This window comes from Ovis aries, chromosome 2 (genome assembly GCF_016772045.2).
Source record: "Ovis aries strain OAR_USU_Benz2616 breed Rambouillet chromosome 2, ARS-UI_Ramb_v3.0, whole genome shotgun sequence".
NCBI classification, from domain to species: Eukaryota; Metazoa; Chordata; class Mammalia; order Artiodactyla; family Bovidae; genus Ovis; species Ovis aries.
Genome location: NC_056055.1, coordinates 6666416 through 6686931, shown reverse-complemented (window position 1 = coordinate 6686931; position 20516 = coordinate 6666416). Strand labels below are relative to the sequence as shown.

At 45.7% G+C, this 20516-nt stretch overlaps 1 protein-coding gene across 3 annotated transcripts in view; it reads right to left on the bottom strand.

Moving 5' to 3' along the window:
* Positions 1-20516, bottom strand: part of ASTN2 (astrotactin 2) — a 1032871-nt gene that overhangs the window by 618345 nt on the left and 394010 nt on the right. For all 3 annotated transcript variants that reach the window (XM_042242803.2, XM_027964073.3, XM_060410801.1), the window contains one exon: positions 67-213. In XM_042242803.2, the coding sequence (XP_042098737.1) occupies positions 67-213 (147 nt within the window). The remainder of the gene's footprint in view (positions 1-66; positions 214-20516) is intronic.

Here is a 20516-nt window from a genome sequence, read left to right as displayed (position 1 = left end):
CATCCGACCAGACAGGAGTGCCAGGTGCCTAGCCGGCGTGGGGTGTCTCTAACGCTCAGCTCTTACCGTCTGCAATGAAGTGCTCGGGCACGTGCAGCGTCACCTTCACCGTGAGGGGACAGGACATCTGACTGCCACACACCATGGCCAGGACACAGGAGCTCACGGCAATCAGCGTCAGGGCCGTCTTGTTCACGGGGCTTTTCAGCAAACCTGTAAGAGGCACACACACAAAGATACATAAGTCCCCAAGGTGAGGAAACAGGAGGAGCCTGGGGCTTGGGAATCCTGTTGATTTCCAAATGGGAAGCAGGAAGAAGAAACCACATTCCCCAGTCTCTGCGCTTGCAATGACATCTCGTGGTCCCTTGTAGAGTCTTTTTTTTTTTTTTCTTTTCTTTCAGTTGTATTTTTTTAAAGTTTTAATTGAATCTATTACTTTTTTTTTTTTTTTAATGTTCTATTCTTTTGGCCAAGAGGCATGCGAGATCTCAGCTCCCTGACAAGGGATTGAACCTGTACCACCTTGCATGGGAAGGCAAAACCTTAACCACTGTACTGCCGGGAAGCCCCTTTTTTGGATCTTTAACCCACTGCATAATAGGTTTATTATCCCTTTTGGTATTAATGAAAAGAAACAAATTTCTTCAAAATTGTGGCAATTTTCACTCCTCCTCTCCAAATTAGACTGGTCATTCTTAATATTTAGATGATATTAAATTTTCTACTCTCTTTAGAAGCAATTGAGAAGATGCTGTGTTGCTGAACTCATAGGGCCAAGGGGAAAGAGCATGGGCTTTGGAGTTTGACCATTATGAGTTCAAACCTGGGGTTCAGTCCTCACTGGCTGTGCTTTCATTTTTGAACCTCAGTTTTCTTGTGCTAATGATGAAGATAATAATAATAGTTCACAAGTACCGGTGATTATCACGTGGCATGGTGTATATATAATGTCTCTCATCTAGAACGGTTTTACATACTGTTTGAGGCTGATCAGTTCAAGTTAATTTCCCTAGCATTTACTGATGACCTACTATGTGAGACACACACAGAGCAGAAGAAGAATAGTTCTTGCTCTTCAAGAGCTTACAGGCTAGGGGCAAAGGCAGGCTTGTACATGCACGCTAAGTCGCTTCAGTTGTGTCCGACTCTTTGTGACCCTATGGACTGTAGCCCACCAGGCTCCTCTGTCCATGGGATTCTCCAGGCAAGAATATTGGAGTGGGTGGCCTCCTCCAGGGAGGCGGGGATCGTCCCAACACAGGGACTGAACCTGTACCTCTTACGTCTCCTGCATTGGCAGGCACCCACTTTACCACTTTACCACTGACCACCTGGGAAGCCCAAAGGCAAGCTTATCCACAGCTAATTAGAATCCAAGGCAAGTTGTGCTAAGAGCTACTAGAGAGGGCATAGGATAGCAGCAGGGGATGGGGGGAAATTTGCTTGAGAAAACTAAATACAGCTTCACGGACGCAGTAGAATGAGTAGATAGATGATTCGATCTGCATGGCAAGGGGAGCCAGCAAAGAAATTCTGTGGACTATGTCGGGAGCCCACACTGGATCTCATTATTTAGGCTCTACTCTTCACATTTAATTTCAAGGCTTTGATTACCACTTCTAAAGCAATGTTTCCCAAATTTCTATTATCCTCTGGACTCTTATCTGGAGCAGACCTTTATGCCCAAACCTCCCAGACCTCTCTCTCTGAAGATCCCACAAGCATGACAAAATGACATGTTCAACATTGGACACATTCCCTTCTCCTAAAAGCCTCCTCCTTTTCCTGGTCTCCCCAGAGTATTGAAAGCACCATCATTTAAACTGGCCGGAAGCCTCGATGTCGTCTTTCAGTCTTCCGTCGTCCTCCTCCACAGCATTTAAAGAGCATGCAGTCCTCTGTATTCTATGCCCTTAGCATCTCTTCTATTGTTTGCTTGTGAGATGAGGGAGGTATGGGCACATTTTCGCTCCCCACTCCCTGGTGGAACCCCTTGAGCTGTTATACAGCATCTGGCCATAGGATGTGGTCCATGCTGATTAGCCAGGCAGGTATCTGGGGCTCACGGTGGGCCCCTCCTCTCATGCCTTCTGTTACTCTCTCCTACCCAGCTAGCCAGGTGCTGGCAGGGCTGAAGCACTACAGTGATGCCACAGTGAGCACTCTCCATCATGTTCCCATTAGCATGGGAGCTATTCGTAGAAGTTAAGTCCACTTGTTTTCTTGTCTCCCATCCCTTACTGAGATTAATGATAAATGTGAATTCCTCTCCCTCTAGAGAGATTTGTCTGCATTTGCTGGGTTTCTTAAAATATCTTATTCAAACACCAGAATCTAGTAACTTGATGGTAAACTCCTTGAGGGCAGGCACTGTCTTCTGCTCATTACTGTGTCCTGATGCTGAGTGCAATGTCTGGAATACGGTAAATAGATTAAAAACAGGTTTAGTCATTCAGTCATGTCCGACTCTTGTGACCCCCACGGACTGTAGCCTGCCATGCTCCTCTGTCCATGGGATTCTCCAAGGCAAGAATACTGGAACGGTTGCTATTTCCTTCTCCAGGGGATCTTCTTGACCCAGCGATCGAACCTGGGTCTCCTGCATCACAGGCAGACTCTTAACCAAGAGTGGCTCTTTATGAGCCACCAGGGAAGCCCGTAAGGTAGCGTCTCAGTAAATGCATCATAACGTCCAGAAGTGATGGTAACAATATCAGCAACCAGGCCCTGGCAGTGACCTATCAAAAAGCACAGCAAGCATACACAATCGACACTTAGATGGATGGACCTAATGGATACCCTGACAGCCCACTCTGGGATTCCTGTATGAGTATCTGTTTTTATTAATAACCAGTGAGCTCCTTGAGGGAAGGGATCCCACCTTCACCATCTTTATGTCTCTCCTGCCAAGTTCACTGCCTAGAACCTAGAAGTTACTTCATTTAAAATAATGGCTTTATCTTTATTGCCAGTCTTAGAATAAGGCATGGGGTTTCCCTGGTAGGTCAGCTGGTGAAGAATCTGCCTGCAATGCAAGAGACCCTGCTTCAATTCCTGGGTCTGGAAGGTCCCCTGGAGAAGGGATAGACTACCCACTCTTGTGTTCTTGGGCTTTCCTTGTGGCTCAGATGGTAAAGAATCTGCTTGCAGTGCAGGAGACCTGGGTTCAATCCCTGGGTTGGGAAGATCCCCTAGAGGAGGGCATGGTAACCCACTCCAGCATTCTCGCCTGGAGAATCCCCATGGACAGAGGAGCCTGGTGGGCTACAGTTCATGGGGTCACAAAGAGTCAGGCACAACTGAGCGACTGAGCACAGAGCAAGGCAGAGCCGGTGGCAGGGACAATTCATTATCTGTGGCTGCTACAGTTAGTGAATACCAGTTAAACAGAGGAGTGGTTAAGATAAAAAGATGGTTCTGGTGTCAGGAGATAGAAAATCTCTAAACTTAAAAAAGGACCACATCAAAAACACACTTTTTCCCTCTCATCTGGGACCACAAGTCACAAGAAGCTGTTTCAAACTTTAGTGTTATCAACTGCTCATAGCTAAACAGAAGACTCAAGTTAACATCAATGTTTTCTACCAGAAAGGGTATGAACTAGGGCTTGGTGCCTTGTGTAGGTGTTTTCTTAAAAAGGCAACATATTACAACTAGCCTGGATATTTAACAAGACCCTCCCCATCCTGCCCCCAGATATGAGTTAGAAGCAGCACTGAGCTTCCACTCCAGGCTCCATAGCGGCTGTTCTGAGAGAAAGAGCACATGAAGATGAGGCTGACATGAATAAACTCTTGGGACGGTGAACCAGGTCCAGAGCGTAAGCTATAAAAAGTGCCTAGAGGCACCTGGCACTGGGATGTGGACACCCTGGAAGGAAAAGGGTGCCCTGCAGGTGGTCCAGCGGGCATCTCTCCGACTGGTTGTTGCAGCAATAGGAAATGGCTGTAATCAAGACATTCTGTCCACTAATAAGCCAGTTATGGATATACCACCCAGGCTCCATGGGGCTGCTTTCTGGTTGGGGGAAGAGAGTTGAGGAGCAGGAGAGGACTTGCTTGGACTAGCTCCCTGGGCCCATGCTGGGCCCTCCATTTAAATCTTCAGAGTAATCCAGGGTCCCTAAGAGTCAACAGGGGACTTCCCTGGTGGTCCGGCGGGTAAGAATCTGACTGCCAGTGCAGGGGACATGGGTTCAATCCCTGGCCTGGGAAGCTTCCACATGCTGCGGGGCAACTGAGCCCATGTACTACAACAACTACACGTGCCCGAGAGCCTGCGCGCAGCAACTGCTGAGCCCATGTGCCCAGAGGCTGTGCTCTGCACAGAAGAAGCCACCGCAGTGAGAAGTTCCTACTCGCTGCAACTAGAGAGAGCCGGCGCACAGCAGTGAGGACCCAGCACAGCCAAAATGAAAAAGCAATATTGTTTTAAAAAACAGTCAAGGGGTGAGGAGTAGGAGTAAAGTGATATTAGCTCGTTGATCCTTAGTTTTCTTATCTGGAGAATAGGAATAAAATGACCTTTCCTTCAAGAGTGTTGTAAGACATGAGACAGCAAATGTCAGATGACCAGCACAGTTTCTGGCATAAGACAGACCCTTGGTAAAATGGTCATTTCCAAGCCAGACATTGGTGTTTATCTCATAACTGATAGCAGAAATCAGGACTGACTTACCTCTTTGTCCAACCCATTATCAGAACATCCTAGGAACGGAATGGTTCTTTATAGAAACTGAAGCCACACAGAGTGGAGTGCGCACGGAGAGTTTTAAGAAGCAAAAGGAGTGGGAGACAGAATGCAGATGAACGGCATCCTGGGGGAGCCATTTACTCAGAGAAAGCCTGAAACTGCACAGTTGTCTCTGAAGTCCGGGAAGAAGGGAGCACGCACATCAAGTCTGCACTCAGGCCAGATGCCCATGGAGCAGCCACCAGGGCTTGGGGGGTTTCCATGGCAACGGCCCTGGCAGAAACTTCACAATGGGAAGCAAACAGAGGTGACTTCTTTAAGAGTTCTTGGCCTAGGGAACTGAGGATCAGCACTTAGCTCTGAATCGGGACTACAGACAGTGGCAAGGTAGAAACTCTCTCTCCCATAATACACAACTCCTCCTCACCCAGGCTCTGCACTGCAGTGCAAGAGGCAAAGACCTGGAGGGAAGAGAACCTCCACCTGTTAGCTGGTTTCTGCTATCCAGGAGCTATGCCTAACACTCCCATCCATCCATCCACCCATCCATCTTTCCAACAAGTGTTTATTGAATACCAACTCTTCCCTCACACTGTTCTAGTCAAGGGGGGAAAAACAGTAAAGAAAACAGCCAAGGTCCTTGAAGCTAACATTCTAGAGGAGAATTACCTCCTTCAGTGCTTAGAGCAAACTGCTACTACTATCTCTGTTTTGCACAGGAACAGTGGGGCTGAGGAATAAGAGCCAAAGGTCATGTCAACTGCATGTGGCAGAGTCAGGATTAGAACTGGTTCTTTTTTTTTGCCATTTATGTTTTAAAATTAATGTCATTGAGTATAGCTTATTTACAATGTTGTGTTAGTTTCCACTGTATGGTAAAGTGAATTAATCACACATTACAAATATCCACTCTTTTTGAGGTTCTCTCCCCATACAGGTCATTACAGAGTACCTTTTTTTTTTTTTTTTTTAACTGAAGCATAGTTGATTGATTCACAGTATTGTGCCCATGTACAGCAAAGTGACTCAGTTATACACACACATACATTACTTTTATATTCATTTCCATTACAGTTTATCACAGAGTATCGAATATATCCTATGCTACATGGGAGCACCTTGCTGTCTATCCACTCAAATGTAATAGCTTGCATCTACCAACACTGACCTTCCAGTCAAACCCTCTCCCTCCCCACACCCCCCCCAGCCCCCCAGCTTGGCAACCACAAGTCTGTCCTGTGTGTCCATGAGTCTCTTTCCGTGTTTTAGATAGGTTCATTTGTGCCAAGTTTTAGATCCCACATGTAAGTGATGTCATATGGTACCCATCTTTCTCTGACTTACTTCTCTTAGTATGCTTATCTCTAGTTGCATCCGTGTGGCTGCTAGAGCGAGTTCCTTCCACCCTCTCCTCCATAACCCCGCTACCTCCCACTTCACCACAGAATACGGGTGCCCGGACAGCATCATGCCTTGTGGAAAGCGGATGGTCTTAAGAGCCAGACATGCCTACCCCGGCTTAGCCACAAAAATCTCAGTGTGTCACCTCCCCTTTTTCCTAACCGTAAGAAGACACAAGGTCTCCATCTGAATAAAGAAAAAAATGAGAACAATGGTCTTCTTTCAGAACTGATTTGAAGATAAAATAAGATGATGCCTGTAACTAGCTAAAAAAAAAAAAAAAAAAACAAAACAAAACAAAAAAAACCCTTAATAAATGAGAGCTCCAGATCCGAATGTGAGCATCCTTGGAAGGCGAGGGTCACGGTTAGCCCTGGTTAATCCCAGTTTGTAGTTTCCTCCTCACCACTTGCCAGGGAGAAAACTGCATTGTGGGAACAGAATTTCCCCAGGGTGTATTGAGACTGGAGAAACTTAGTAATCGAATTTCCCTTTCATTCTCCCTTCCTCTTACCCCTCAACTCCTCTCATGGCAGCAGAGAATGGCATAAAACGCATTACTTGAGAAATTCAACCGGAAATAACGGCATTGTAGATCCACATGCTGCCTATAGTTAGGGGTTTGATTGATTCTCAGTTTGGAAATGCCAGGTTGAGAGAGGAAAATCAAATTTACGTTAAACTTGGACTGAATAAATCACGTTTTACAATGAAGAAAATGTATCTAACCCCATCAGGCCACTGTGTGTGGAAAACCTAAGGCTGCTATACTGTCACTGATTCCTGCCACCTGGTACCCCAGGGGACGAGAGGCTGGATCCGAAACTGAGAAGTCATTTCTTTCTTTAAGTGGCGCATGGAACTGTGGTGAGGGACAGGGGTTCCAGGAACCCAGCCATTAAGGTGAAGGAGCCCCCAGAGTAGAAATGCCAAAGAGGTTTGGTTTAAGATTCTGGATATAGAGATTTAAATCCAAAGTCTTCCCTTTTAGAAGCTTCTAACTTTTGGCTAGTTACCAACATGGTCAGAACCTTGGTCCTCTAATCTATAAAACAACAATGGTAGTCCCCAACTGGTAGACAAGCTGTGTGGGTTAAATGAGAGACTGTGATTATAACACTGAACACACATACTCAGGGATCGACATACACTGTCCATGTCATTCCTTTCATCTCAATTCCTTAAAACCCCACTGCCCAACACTCGGCATCTACATGGATATCAAGAGGTCGTGTGATGCTCTGGCTCAAGTTGGAATTCTGGCTTTTACATCTACCTGCTGGTCCCCATGGGCAAGTCACCTTCCTTCTCTAAGCCTCAAAGTCCTCATCTGGGAATTGATTTGTTCAAAAAGAAGTTATTTAATGTGCACCTACTATATGCCTGCCAATGCAGGAGATGCAAGAGTCACAGGTTCCAACCCTGAAGTTGCGAAGATCCTTTGGAGGAGGACATGGGAACCCACTCCAGTATTCTTGCCTGGAAAATTCCATGGGCCAAGGAGACTGGCAGGCTACAGTCCACGCGGCCACAAAGAGTCGGACATGACTGAGCAACTGAACACACATATATGTGTGTTCACATGCACGTGTTAGGCATCACTTGTTATTCTCGTCTATGAATCCAGTGTCTATAAGCACATCTGGACATATTAGGTGCTCAGTAAAGATCTACTGGATGAGTGAATGCATGCTTAAACGTTGCGCCCCTTTCTACCAAGAGGTGTCAGCATTAGAATATTGCTATTGCTACTTTTCTAGTCATATGCATTCATTTACTTTCTCAGGCAAAGATCAGTCCCTGCCCAGACAGAAATCATACCAAAAAAAAAAAGCCTGTGAGCTGCCGCCAAGCCTCCTGCATATCAGGGTGACCACCGCAGATGGACGGGGTGCCCCAGTGACCTCGCTGACAACCTCATGGTCTTCCTGGCACACCTGAGCTCCTGGGCCTCTGTGCTTCCCTGTGTATTTCTGGAAACTAAAATGGGGACACGTCTGCCAAGTGCAAGTGTCACCCTGGAAGCAGGAGGAAAGAATATCTGAAACTGGGGCTTTCTCAGATCTCTGGGGATGGCGGCCTCCTTTCCTTAACCCGCCTCGGGTCTGGATTCTGCACACAATGCTACAGTGCGATGTGTCAGCATGGGCATCCGCATCCCTGTCTTGCCCACCAGGGCCCAGGTCTCTGCTCAGCCTGCCCTCTTTCTATTTCGGCCATGAACTAGCGTCCTGAGTTCTCTGGCGCTCTGAACCTGGCATTCTCAAATCCAAAGAACATCCATTTGTACTTTCCCCAGTCTCCTCTCTTCCCTAGGATTTTCCTTTAGAAGATCGGTGCAAGGGTTCATCCAGCTTTTGCATACTTCCAGAGACAGCAAACTCACCCCCTAGGAGGCAGCAGTTCTGTATTCAGATGCTTGTTCTAAACAGTCCTAGAATCTCACTCTGTGAGCCCACTTCTGCTGTCCAAGCCAAAGAGGACGCACTGAGACTTCCTCCTGCAGGCAGCTATGTAGTTAGAGGTCAAGATGAGGTTGCCTCGAGTCTTCCTCTGCCACCCAGATATCGCTAGCCTTACTTTCTCTCTCTAAAGTCATACTTTGAGTCTCTTTATTACACTTCGCATAGATTTGCTTTTTATACAATGACTTTACTAGCAAAGAATGTCATCATCCTCATTACCCAACATTCAGAAAAAAATCAGCTTTGTGCCAGACAATATAATTATCCATTTTCACCCAATATCTCACATTCACAGAAATCTCATGAGAGGTCTACTATTCCCTTTTCCCCACTTTACAAAAGGAAAAACTGACGCCACCACTTGCTAAAGGCCACCCAGCTCAAAGGTAGCAGGGCTGAAATTTTTAAAATCCTAACTTGAGAGCCCAAGTTCTCAACCGTTAGCTTCCATGACTTCTCTGTCAGCATGGCAGATGTGATGTGAGCAGAAACGAATCAACCCTGTTAATTCCCTGACGGACCTCAGCTTGCCCTTGAGCCTATGGGGACTACGGGTGGATTCTTAGTGGCTTCGTTGTCCCACCTGATACTGACCATAGGTCTTCCAGGGGACCTTGGCATCAGCGGAGGGAAGCTTATCAGAAGGGCAAGTGGTGGGAGGGGCAAGCTAGATGGCTGTTTCCCTTCCTCTCTGAGCCTGAGAAAATAGTTCAGTTGAGCTATGTGGAGCTGACCGTTATCCACGAGGTCGCTGGGGAGCCCTTGGGGCTGGCTGTGCCCTGGTAGGGAGGAGTGGATGTGTAGTGCATGCCTGGACCACCCTGTTGGTGGGAAAGGGACAGACAGCAGACACGGAATGGGGTCCAACAGCTGGCTCCTTGATTTCGCTGTGGCAGCTGCAGACAGCTGTTCCCGAAACCAGGAAGGCAACTTCAAGGCGGTGAGAGTGGGGTGGGGGCAGCGGGGCAGTGAGAGTGGGGTGGTGAGTGGGGTGGTGAGTGAGGTGGGGGCAGTGGGGTGGTGAGTGGCGTGGGGGCAGTGGGGTGGTGAGTGGGGTGGTGAGTGGCGTGGTGAGTGGGGTGGGGCAGTGGGGTGGTGAGTGGGGTGGTGAGTGGGGTGGGGTAGTGGGGTGGTGAGTGGGGTGGTGAGTGGGGTGGGGGCAGTGGGGTGGTGAGTGGGGTGGCGAGTGGGGTGGTGAGTGGGGTGGTGAGTGGGGTGGGGCAGTGGGGTGGTGAGTGGGGTGGGGAGTGGGGTGGTGAGTGGGGTGGCGAGTGGGGTGGTGAGTGGGGTGGGGAATGGGGTGGGGAGTGGGGTGGGGAGTGGGGTGGGGGCAGTAGGGTGGGGGCAGTGGGGTGGTGAGTGGGGTGGGGAGTGGGGTGGGGGCAGTAGGGTGGGGGCAGTGGGGTGGTGAGTGGGGTGGTGAGTGGGGTGGTGAGTGGGGTGGTGAGTGGGGTGGTGAGTGGGGTGGTGAGTGGGGTGGTGAGTGGGGTGGGGCAGTGGGGTGGTGAGTGGGGTGGCGAGTGGGGTGGTGAGTGGGGTGGCGAGTGGGGTGGCGAGTGGGGTGGTGAGTGGGGTGGCGAGTGGGGTGTGAGTGGGGTGTGAGTGGGGTGTGAGTGGGGTGGGGAGTGGGGTGGGGAGTGGGGTGGGGAGTGGGGTGGGGAGTGGGGTGGGGAGTGGGGTGGGGAGTGGGGTGGGGAGTGGGGTGTGAGTGGGGTGTGAGTGGGGTGTGAGTGGGGTGGGGAGTGGGGTGGGGATGAACATGTCGCCGCCTGTGCCACACTCCTCTCAATTCTTGTTAGTTTACAAGTTACTCACAAACATGTCATTCACGTTTTATAAAAATGCAGTGCAGTAATGTTGCTATTATCTTGAGAACACAAATGAGGAAGCAGAGACTCAACTGTGAACTCATGTATTCCAGGGGAACTCATGTATTCCAGGGGAATAACCTGACCCAGAGTCTAGTGCTCTTTCGTAACTATTGACCCAGGTCTCACTGATGAGAGGGGAAGGTAGGATTAGAACATCCAGAACCACTGGCCACACAGTGTACCTAAATGCCCATAGAGCTGGCGCAATATTGCCTACAAAACAAAATATATCTTGAAAAGAAAAAAAAATTGATTTTCAAAAAATTCTAGGACATGCTACATTTTACAATCACCTCTTAAATTGCTAGGGTATATATCTGGCATTAAAATGTTTAAAAAGATCTACATTAAATTCTCTTTAGAAGAATTTAGCACAATGTTTCCCCAAAGTGTTGCTATATTGCAGAATGTTCTGTGGAACAAAGTAGGGAACTAATGAGCTAGTTCAGAAGTTAATACAAAGGTCACTGTTTGGAATATCAGCAATTCCCAATAATTAACTGTTGCTCCTATGCCTGTTCAGTTCAGTTCAGTCACTCAGTCATGTCTGATTCTTTGCGACCCCATGAACTGCAGCGCGCCAGGCCTCCCTGTCCATCACCAACTCCTGAAGTTTACCCAAACTCATGTCCATCAAGTCGGTGATACTATCCAGCCACCTCATCCTCTGTCACCCCCTTCTCCTCCTGCCTTCAATCTTTCCCAGATCATGGTCTTTTCAAATGAGTCAACTCTTCACATCAGGTGACCAAAGTATTGGAGTTTCAGCTTTAACATCAGTCCTTCAGGTGAACACCCAGGAATGGTCTCCTTTAGGATGAATTGGTTGGATCTCCTTGCAGTCCAAGGGACTCTCAAGAATCTTCTCCAACATCACAGTTCAAAAGCATCAATTCTTTGGCGCTCAGCTTTCTTCACAGTCCAACTCTCACATCCATACATGACCACTGGAAAAACCATAGTCATAATCTGCTTTTTAATATGCTGTCTAGGCAGAGATATTACTTTGCCAACAAAGGTCTGTCTAGGGAAGGGTTCACTCTCCTCATTCACTTTCATCAAGAGGCTCTTTAATTCTTCACTTTCTGCCATAAGGGTGGTGTCATCTGCATAGCTGAGGTTATTGATATTTCTCCTGGCAGTCTTGATTCCAGCTTGTGCTTCTTCCAGTCCAGCGTTTCTCATGATGTACTCTGCATAGAAGTTAAATAAGCAGGGTGACAATATACAGCCTTGACATACTCCTTTTCCTATTTGGAACCAGTCTGTTGTTCCATGTCCAGTTCTAACTGTTGCTTCCTGACCTGCATACAGGTTTCTCAAGAGGCAGGTCAGCTGGTCTGGTATTCCCATCTCTTTCAGAATTTTCCATAGTTTATTGTGACCCACACAGTCAAAGGCTTTGGCATAGTCAGTAAAGCAGAAGTAGATGTTTTTCTGAAACTCTTTTGCTTTCTCAGTGATCCAGTGGATGTTGGCAATTTGATCTCTTGTTCCTCTGCCTTTTCTAAATCCAGCTTGATCATCTGGAAGTTCACGGTTCACATATTGCTGAAACCTGGCTTGGAGAATTTTGAGCATCACTTTACTAGCGTGTGAGATGAGTGCAATTGTGTGGTACTTTGAGCATTCTTTGCTTGGCCCTGGGTTAAAATTTTTACTTACATTTGCCTGCTTAAACTTTTCAACAGGCTTGCAAAGCAGAAATTACAATCACTATCTGAAAATGGAAAAGATAAGACTTAACCACTGGGAAGAAATGGAGGACACTTTCATAGTCAGTCTCGTCTGAATACAGGGTCTGTAGTCGCTGGGCTCCCAAGTGTTGACGGAAAATGTAGTTTTATAATAACATGAAGAGGTACTTGTGCCCCCATGTTCACAGCAGCATTATTTACAAAGGAGACATGGAAACTGCCTATCCGTTCAGTCACAGATAACAATTTGCAAGATACACACACACAGAGAAGAATTTTATTTAGCCATAAAAAAACAAGGAAATCCTGCCATTTGACAACATGGAGGGTCTCTGAGGACATAATGCTAAGTGAAATAAGTCAGATGGAGAAAACTAAATACCATATGATCTAATTTATCTATGGAATCTAGAGAAAAAAAAAAAAAAACAACATGAAAAAAAGAGACCAGATTTTTGGTTACCACGGATAGTGGGTGGAAAGAGAGGGAACTGGAAGGCTGGTGAACAAAAGATACAAACTTCCGGTTGTGAGATGTACAAGTACTAGGGATGTTTGTACAACATGATGAGATGCAGCTAACCCTGATGTACAGTATACAGAAAACTATTAAGAGGGTAAATCCTAAAAGTGCTTATCACAAGGAAAACACATGTTTTTCTCATCTTTTGTGTTTCTTTTTATGGTATCTATTTGATATGATGGATGCTAAGTAAACTTATTACAGTAATCTTTTTACAAAATATGTAAGTCAAACCACTTTGCTGCACACTTTAAATTTATACCGAGATGTATGTCAATTATATGTCAATAAAGCCAGAAATTTTTTTTTTTTTTTTTAAGGAAAATGGACTTTAAGAGTCACAGGAAAATACATTCAAGGAAGGAAAAGAGGCAGGTAAGAGAGGCCATTGTAGAAGGTTAAATACTATTCATCTGGAATTTAACAGGCTGATGGAATGCATTAGGGAAAAGAAAAAGACTCTGTACTCCGTAGGTGAAATTGCAGTGTGTGAATGAGAAATCGTGGAGATGATTCAAAAGAACTAAAGTCCTAGAAACACTCAGAAATAAATGGGAAAGGAGGAGGGACAAAAGGTCACATTTGAGTCTTGGATTCACAGGTGATCATCAGCAGGTATTGACTTACAAAAGAAAAAAAAATATTCAGATGCTGGTGCTTGATCCCGGAGGTCACCCTCTCAGACTGCAGGCTGCTGAGCTGCATCTCCACCCTCAGCCCACACCACCCAGGCAAAGGGGCACGGCAAGAGCAATGGAGACCACGCGGTGGGTACAAAGGGACGGAGCACAAAGCAGCCGCACGTTTCCATGGCTACCAGGGAAGACCAGGGCCAACCATCGCCCTTCTCCATAAAAGACACATTTCTAGCTGCTTTTCCTCGGAGCGTGCCAAAAACGTCACTCTTCCGTTCTCTTAGAAGATACCCCTGGACTGTGGTTGAAGGCTTGTGAAAGCAGGACGACAGAAATGCTGTTTTCTATGCATTTCATATTTACTAGGTCTGCTCTGGTGGTTTTCCTGCCAGAAATTCTTTTATTTCACATGTTTACGGTCAACTCTAGGCAACAGGGATGTTATTTGACACTGGAGGAAATGGAAACTCAGAGAGTTTAATCGACTTGCCCAAAGGCTCAGAACTTGCAAGGGGGCAGAGATGGAATAGGAACCAAGACCTATTGACCTCCAAACTCAATATCTCCTCCAGTGCACCACACTTCCTCTATAGGAAGAGAGCTTTCTCAAATCTCCGTGCGTCTCCCCTCTTCACCTCTTTCTCCTGACTCTCAGATTGTACCTGAGAAATGGTGGAGAATAAGGCTCAGCCTGATGTTCTAAAAACTCTGCCACAGTTACATTTGCCCATCCCTTCCATCGACTCGGGCTGCACGCATTGCCCACAATGATCTGTTGTCCTGCCTACTTTTCTTAACATGCACAAAGGGAGATCAAGTTCTCAAGACCAGAGAACTCCCATCTCCTGGAAGTCTGCCCTAACCATTGCAACTCACAGGAAACCCAAACTCCTCTTAATTCTTAAACCATATGTATTATCTGTTCTAAATTTGACTCACAGAAGCCCAGGATCACAGGGGATTCAAAGGGCTTTGACCCTAACATCTAACAATGTAACATCTACAGGCAGTTTCCTACAATGTTTCTCATCATGGCCATCTACCTTGAGCTTGAACATCACCTGGAAGCTCCTTAGCTCAAAAGAAACCCACTTAATTGCTGCTACTGATGATAATCTTTTTCTTTTAAAGCATTCACTATGTATGATATGTTGTGCAAAGTATTTTAGATATTACTTGATTCAATCAATCATAAAATTTTGTGATCTCTTCATTTTGCAAACAAGAGAAATGAGTTTAGCTCAAGGCTAGAAGGCAACTGAGCCCCAAAGCCAGCATTCCAAATCCGGATCTAGATTCTGAAGCCCTTAATAGAGCAGCATGTAGCCTTCCCTTACTGTTAAACTTCAGGGTAAGGGCCATGTCACAGCAAATTGAAAATCTACTCATAGAAAACTATAACTTGAAAAGATGTTCACTAAACACATCCCTATGTTTAGTCCAGTTCAGTTCACTCACTCAGTCGTGTCCGACTCTTTGCAACCCCATGAATCACAGCACGCCAGGCCTCCCTGTCCATCACCAACTCTCGAAGTTCACTTAAACTCACCTCCATCGAGTCAGTGATGCCATCCAGCCATCTCAGCCTCTGTCGTCCCCTTCTCCTCCTGCCCCCAGTCCCTCCCAGCATCAGGGTCTTTCCCAATGAGTCAACTCTTCGCATGAGGTGGCCAAAATACTGGAGTTTCAGCTTTAGCATCATTCCTTCCAAAGAAATCCCAGGGCTGATCTCCTTCAGAATGGACTGGTTGGATCTCCTTGTAGTCCAAGGGACTCTCAAGAGTCTTCTCCAACACCACACTTCAAAAGCATCAATTCTTTGGTGCTAAGCTTTTGTCACAGTCCAACTCTCACATCCATACATGACCACAGAAAAACCATAGCTTTGACTAGACGGTCCTTTGTTGGCAAAGTAATATCTCTGCTTTTCAATATGCTGTCTAGGTTGGTCATAACTTTTCTTCCAAGGAGTAAGTGTCTTTTAATTTCATGGCTACAGTCACCATCTGCAGTGATTTGGGAGTCTCCCAAAATAAAGTCTGACAATGTTTCCACTGTTTCCCCATCCTTTTCCCATGATGTGATGGGACCGGATGCCATGATCTTTGTTTTCTGAATGTTGAGCTTTAAGCCAACTTTTTCACTCTCCACTTTCATCAATAGGCTTTTTAGTTCCTCTTCACTTTCTGCCATAAGGGTGGTGTCATCTGCATAGCTGAGGTTATTGATATTTCTCCCAGCAATCTTGATTCCAGCTTGTGCTTCTTCAAGCCCAGCGTTTCTCATGATGTACTCTGCATAGAAGTTAAATAAGCACGGTGACAATTTACAGCCTTGACGTACTCCTTTTCCTTTTAGAATCAGTCTGTTGTTCCATGTCCACTTCTAATTGTTGCTTCCTGACCTGCATACACGTTTCTCAAGAGGCAGGTCAGGTGGTCTGTATTCCCATCTCTTTCAGAATTGTCCACAGTTTATTGTGATCCACACACTCAAAGGCTTTGGTGTCATCAATAAAGCAGAAACAGATGTTCTTCTGGAACTCTCTTGCTTTTTCCATGATCCAGCGGATGTTGGCAATTTGATCTCTGGTTCCTCTGCCTTTTCTAAAACCAGCTTGAACATCTGGAAGTTCACGGTGCATGTATTGCTGAAGCCTGGCTTGGAGAATTTTGAGCATTACTTTACTAGCATGTGAGAGTGAAACTGTGTGGTAGTTTGAGCAGTCTTTGGCATTGCCTTTCTTTGGGATTGGAATGAAAACTGACCTTTTCCAGTCCTGTGGCCACTGCTGAGTTTTCCAAATTTGCTGGCATATTGAGTGTGGTACTTTCACAGCATCATCTTTCAGGATTTGAAATAGCTCAACTGGAATGCCATCACCTCCACTAGCTTTGTTCATAATGATGCTTTTTAAGGCCCACTTGACTTTACATTCCAGGATGTCTGGTTCTAGGTGAGTGATCACACCATCGTGATTACACCATGAACAGTATGAAAAGGCAAAAATGATAGGATTCTGAAAAAGGAACTCCCCAGGTCAGTAGGTGCCCAATATGCTACTGGAGATCAGTGGAGAAATAACTTCAGAAAGAATGAAGGGATGGAGCCAAAGTAAAAACAATACCCAGCTGTGGATGTGACTGGTGATAGAAGCAAGGTCTGATGCTATAAAGAGCAATATTGCACAGGAACCTGGAATGTCAGGTCCATGAATCAAGACAAATTGGAAGTGGTCAGACAGGAGATGGCAAGAGTGAATGTCGACATTCTAGGAATCAGCTAACTAAAATGCACTGGAATGGGTGAATTTAACTCAGATGACCCTTATATCTACTGCTGTGGGCAGGAATCTCTTAGAAGAAATGGAGTAGCCATCATGGTCCACAAAAGAGTCCGAAATGCAGTACCTGGATGCAATCACAAAGAGGACAGAATGATCTCTGTTCATTTCCAAGGCAAATCACTCAATATCACAGTAATCCAAGTCTATGCCCCAACCAGTAACACTGAAGAAGCTAAAGCTGAATGGTTCTATGAAGACCTATAAGACCTTTTAGAACTAACACCCAAAAAAGATGTCCTTTTCATTATAGGGGACTGGAATGCAAAAGTAAGAAGTCAAGAAACACCTGGAGTAACAGGAAAATTTGGCCTTGGAATACGGAATGAAGCAGAGCAGAGACTAAGAGAGTTTTGCCAAGAAAATGCACTGGTGATAGCAAACACCCTCTTCCAACAACACAAGAGAAGACTCTATACATGGACATCACCAGATGGTCAACACCAAAATCAGATTGATTATATTATTTTCAGCCAAAGATGGAGAAGCTCTACAGTCAACAAAAACAAGACCAGGAGCTCAGATCATGAACTCCTTATTGCCAAATTCAGACTCAAATTGAAGATAGTAGGGAAAACCACTCAACCATTCAGGTATGACCTAAATCAAATCCCTTATGATTATACAGTGGGAGTGAGAAATAGATTTAAGGGACTAGATCTGACAGATAGAGTGCCTGATGAACTATGGAATGAGGTTCGTGACACTGTACAGGAGACAGGGATCAAGACCATCCCCATGGAAAAGAAATGCAAAAAAGCAAAATGTCTGTCTGGGGAGGGCTTACAAATAGCTGTGAAAAGAAGAGAAGCGTAAAGCAAAGGAGAAAAGGAAAGATAGAAGCATCTGAATGCAGATTTCCAAAGAATAGCAAGGAGAGATAAGAAAGCCTTCCTCAGCCATCAATGCAAAGAAATAGAGGAAAACAACAGAATGGCAAAGACTAGAGATCTCTTTAAGAAAATTAGAGATACCAAGGGAAGATTTCATGCAAAGATGGGCTCGATAAAGGACAGAGATGGTATGGACCTAACAGAAAGCAGAAGATATTAAGAAGAGGTGGCAGGAATACACAGAAGAACTGTACAAAAAAGATCTTCACGACCCAGATAATCACAATGGTGTGATCACTCCCTGTGTTCACAGAAGTACTATTTACATTATCCAAGACACGGAAACAACGTAGACAGATGGAAAGATAAAGGAGATCTGGTGTGTACACACACAATGGAATACTAGCCATAAAAGAATGAAACCATGTGGCTACATGGATGGACCTAGAGAAGCGAAGGAAGCAAAGCAAGTCAGGCAGGGAAAGACAAACACCGCATAATATTACTTTTATGCAGAATCTAAAATATGGCGCAAATGAACTTCTTCATAAAACAGAAACGGACTCAAAGACACAGAGAAGAGACTTGTGGTTTCCAAGGGGGAGGGAGGTGGTAGAGGAATGGATTGGGAGTTTGCGGTTAACGTGAAAACTATCATATATGGAATGAATTAACAACAAGGCCCTACTGTTTAGCACAGGGGACAATATTCAATACCCTGTGATAAACCATAAAACAAAAGAATATGAAAAACTTGTATACACACACACACACACATATAAACTGTATCACCTTACTGTACAGCAGAAACTAACACAACTTTGTAAATCAACTATGTGTGTGTGGATGCTAAGTCACTTCAGCCATGTCAGACTCTTTGTGACCCTATGGACTATAGCCCGCCAGGTTTCTCTGTCCATGGGATTCTCTAGGCAGGAATACTGGAGTGGATTGTATGCCCTCCTCCAGGGGATCTTTTTGACCCAGGGACTGAACCCTCGTCCCTGGCAGGCATGTTCTTTACCACTAGCACTACCGCTAGCACTACCACAATCAACTATACTTCAAGAAAATACATTTTTATAAATCTGCTCCTAGAGTGATCACCAGCTGAACTTGGCCCTTTCCTCCACAGTTCCACAAATCAGTCTCCACCTCTCCTCTCCAAGGCAACACTCTGGTTCTGAAGTTGGAAAATAGATTCCCCACCCTTCTGTTCCAAACACATATTCTGCCATTGACTTTCACAGGTAGAACAAAATCACAGAGCCAAGAAACAGGGCTGGAGGAATAGCTTTAGCTGAGTTAGTCTAATCCAGCATGCTAAAGGTTACTAGGACGACAACAGCCTTGCCCAAGGTCACATTGCCCACAGCCAGACCTAGGTCCCACCTCTGCCAGCTCCCATGACAATGTTTCTCATTTCCCCACTTGGGATAGTTGCTGACTTTTTCTACCTTCACCCGTATTTCAGATGCTGGTGCTTTCTTCCTATAGTAAAGATGATACATCTTATGGGACTCTGTTCCTGTGGCACTGTTCATAGCTGCTCACATATGACTGTATGTTAGCTGGGTTCAACTAATGTAAGTTGGTCAATGTCAACACACAATCAAAATGAACCACATCCAAATACTCCCACAAAGCAACCTCGACAAACTGGTGCAAAACGTAAAGTACAGTAGATTAAAGAATGGGGACTTTGGAGGTAGAGAAACTTGCTTTCATTTTATCCCTCGGTGACCTTCAGGAAGTCTCATTATCCTAATCCATAAAATATGAATGACACCTACTCATTGAAAATGCACATGGAAAATACACATGGAAAATACACATGGAAAATACACATGGAAAATACACATGGAAAATACACATGGCACAGCAGCTGCTCCGTGCACAGCAGTGTTCTTCATCATCATCACCATCATCATCATTACATATGAGACCAATGAATATAGAAACTGACCTTTGAACCCAGATAACTGTGGAAATTCAGGATGGGTCAGAAGTGGGAGAAAGACCATGTGGCCGGAAGAGTCACGCCTTTCCTCTAGAGGAAGGGTCACACACACACAGAGGAGTAATACCCACTACGCGCTAAGCCTCTGCTGTGCCCTCTGCATCCAATATTCAGCTTTACAGTGACCCTTGAATCCGTATCTTATGAAGCTGGGAAGTGGAGCTTGGGGAGGAGAAAAGGTTTGCTCAAGGTCACGGGCCTACTAAGCTGCTGAGCTGGTATCATAACTCAGGTCTCTGTGATGCTCTGAGCAGGACACAGACAGGTGGCCCATGGTCCAACAGTGCTGGACTGGAGACTACGTCAGGAGAGGCCAGCAGATGAAAGATCTGAGATAGTTAGCCTTAAAGCAAGGAAAACTCAGGCAGAGGAGCCTCTTGGTGAGGATATCATAGAAGATACACAAATGTAAGAAAAGGGAAAGAGATGAGATATTCTGCATGAGCAACCATTGTGAACCAAGGCTCAGTACTTGACCTGCACTGTTTTACTGAGTCCTAGTAACAACCTTCTAAATTAAGTACCATGATCTCCACTGTATAAATGAGGAAAATGATGCTCAGGGGGATCAGAGCTGCCCGGGCTGCACAATCAATCAGAGACAGAGCTAGGATTCAACCAATGTCTGCCTGACCCCAGAAACATCACTATTCTTTATACCGGGGCTTCTTTGCCATCAGGCTCTCCTACAAATGTAAGAAACCAGAAGAAGCTTCGTCCTGAAGAAGCAGATTCTCAAACCAAGGGTCTTGCTCCCCACCCCAAGCCTCAGTCTTACAGAGGAAGGAACTAGGGTCCCATGAGGGACAGAGGATCCTGCCCTTTCCTGGATGGAAGAGTTGGGCTGCTAGGCACCTGGGAACCTGACTGGAATAAACACACTTGTCTGAAATTCTTTACATAGAGGGGCAGTTGCGGGTTCGATCCCTGGGTCAGGAAGATCCCCTGGAGAAGGCAATGGCAACCAACTCTGGTACTCTTGCCTGGAAAATCCCATGGACAGAGGAGCCTGGCAGGCTGCAGTCCATGGGGT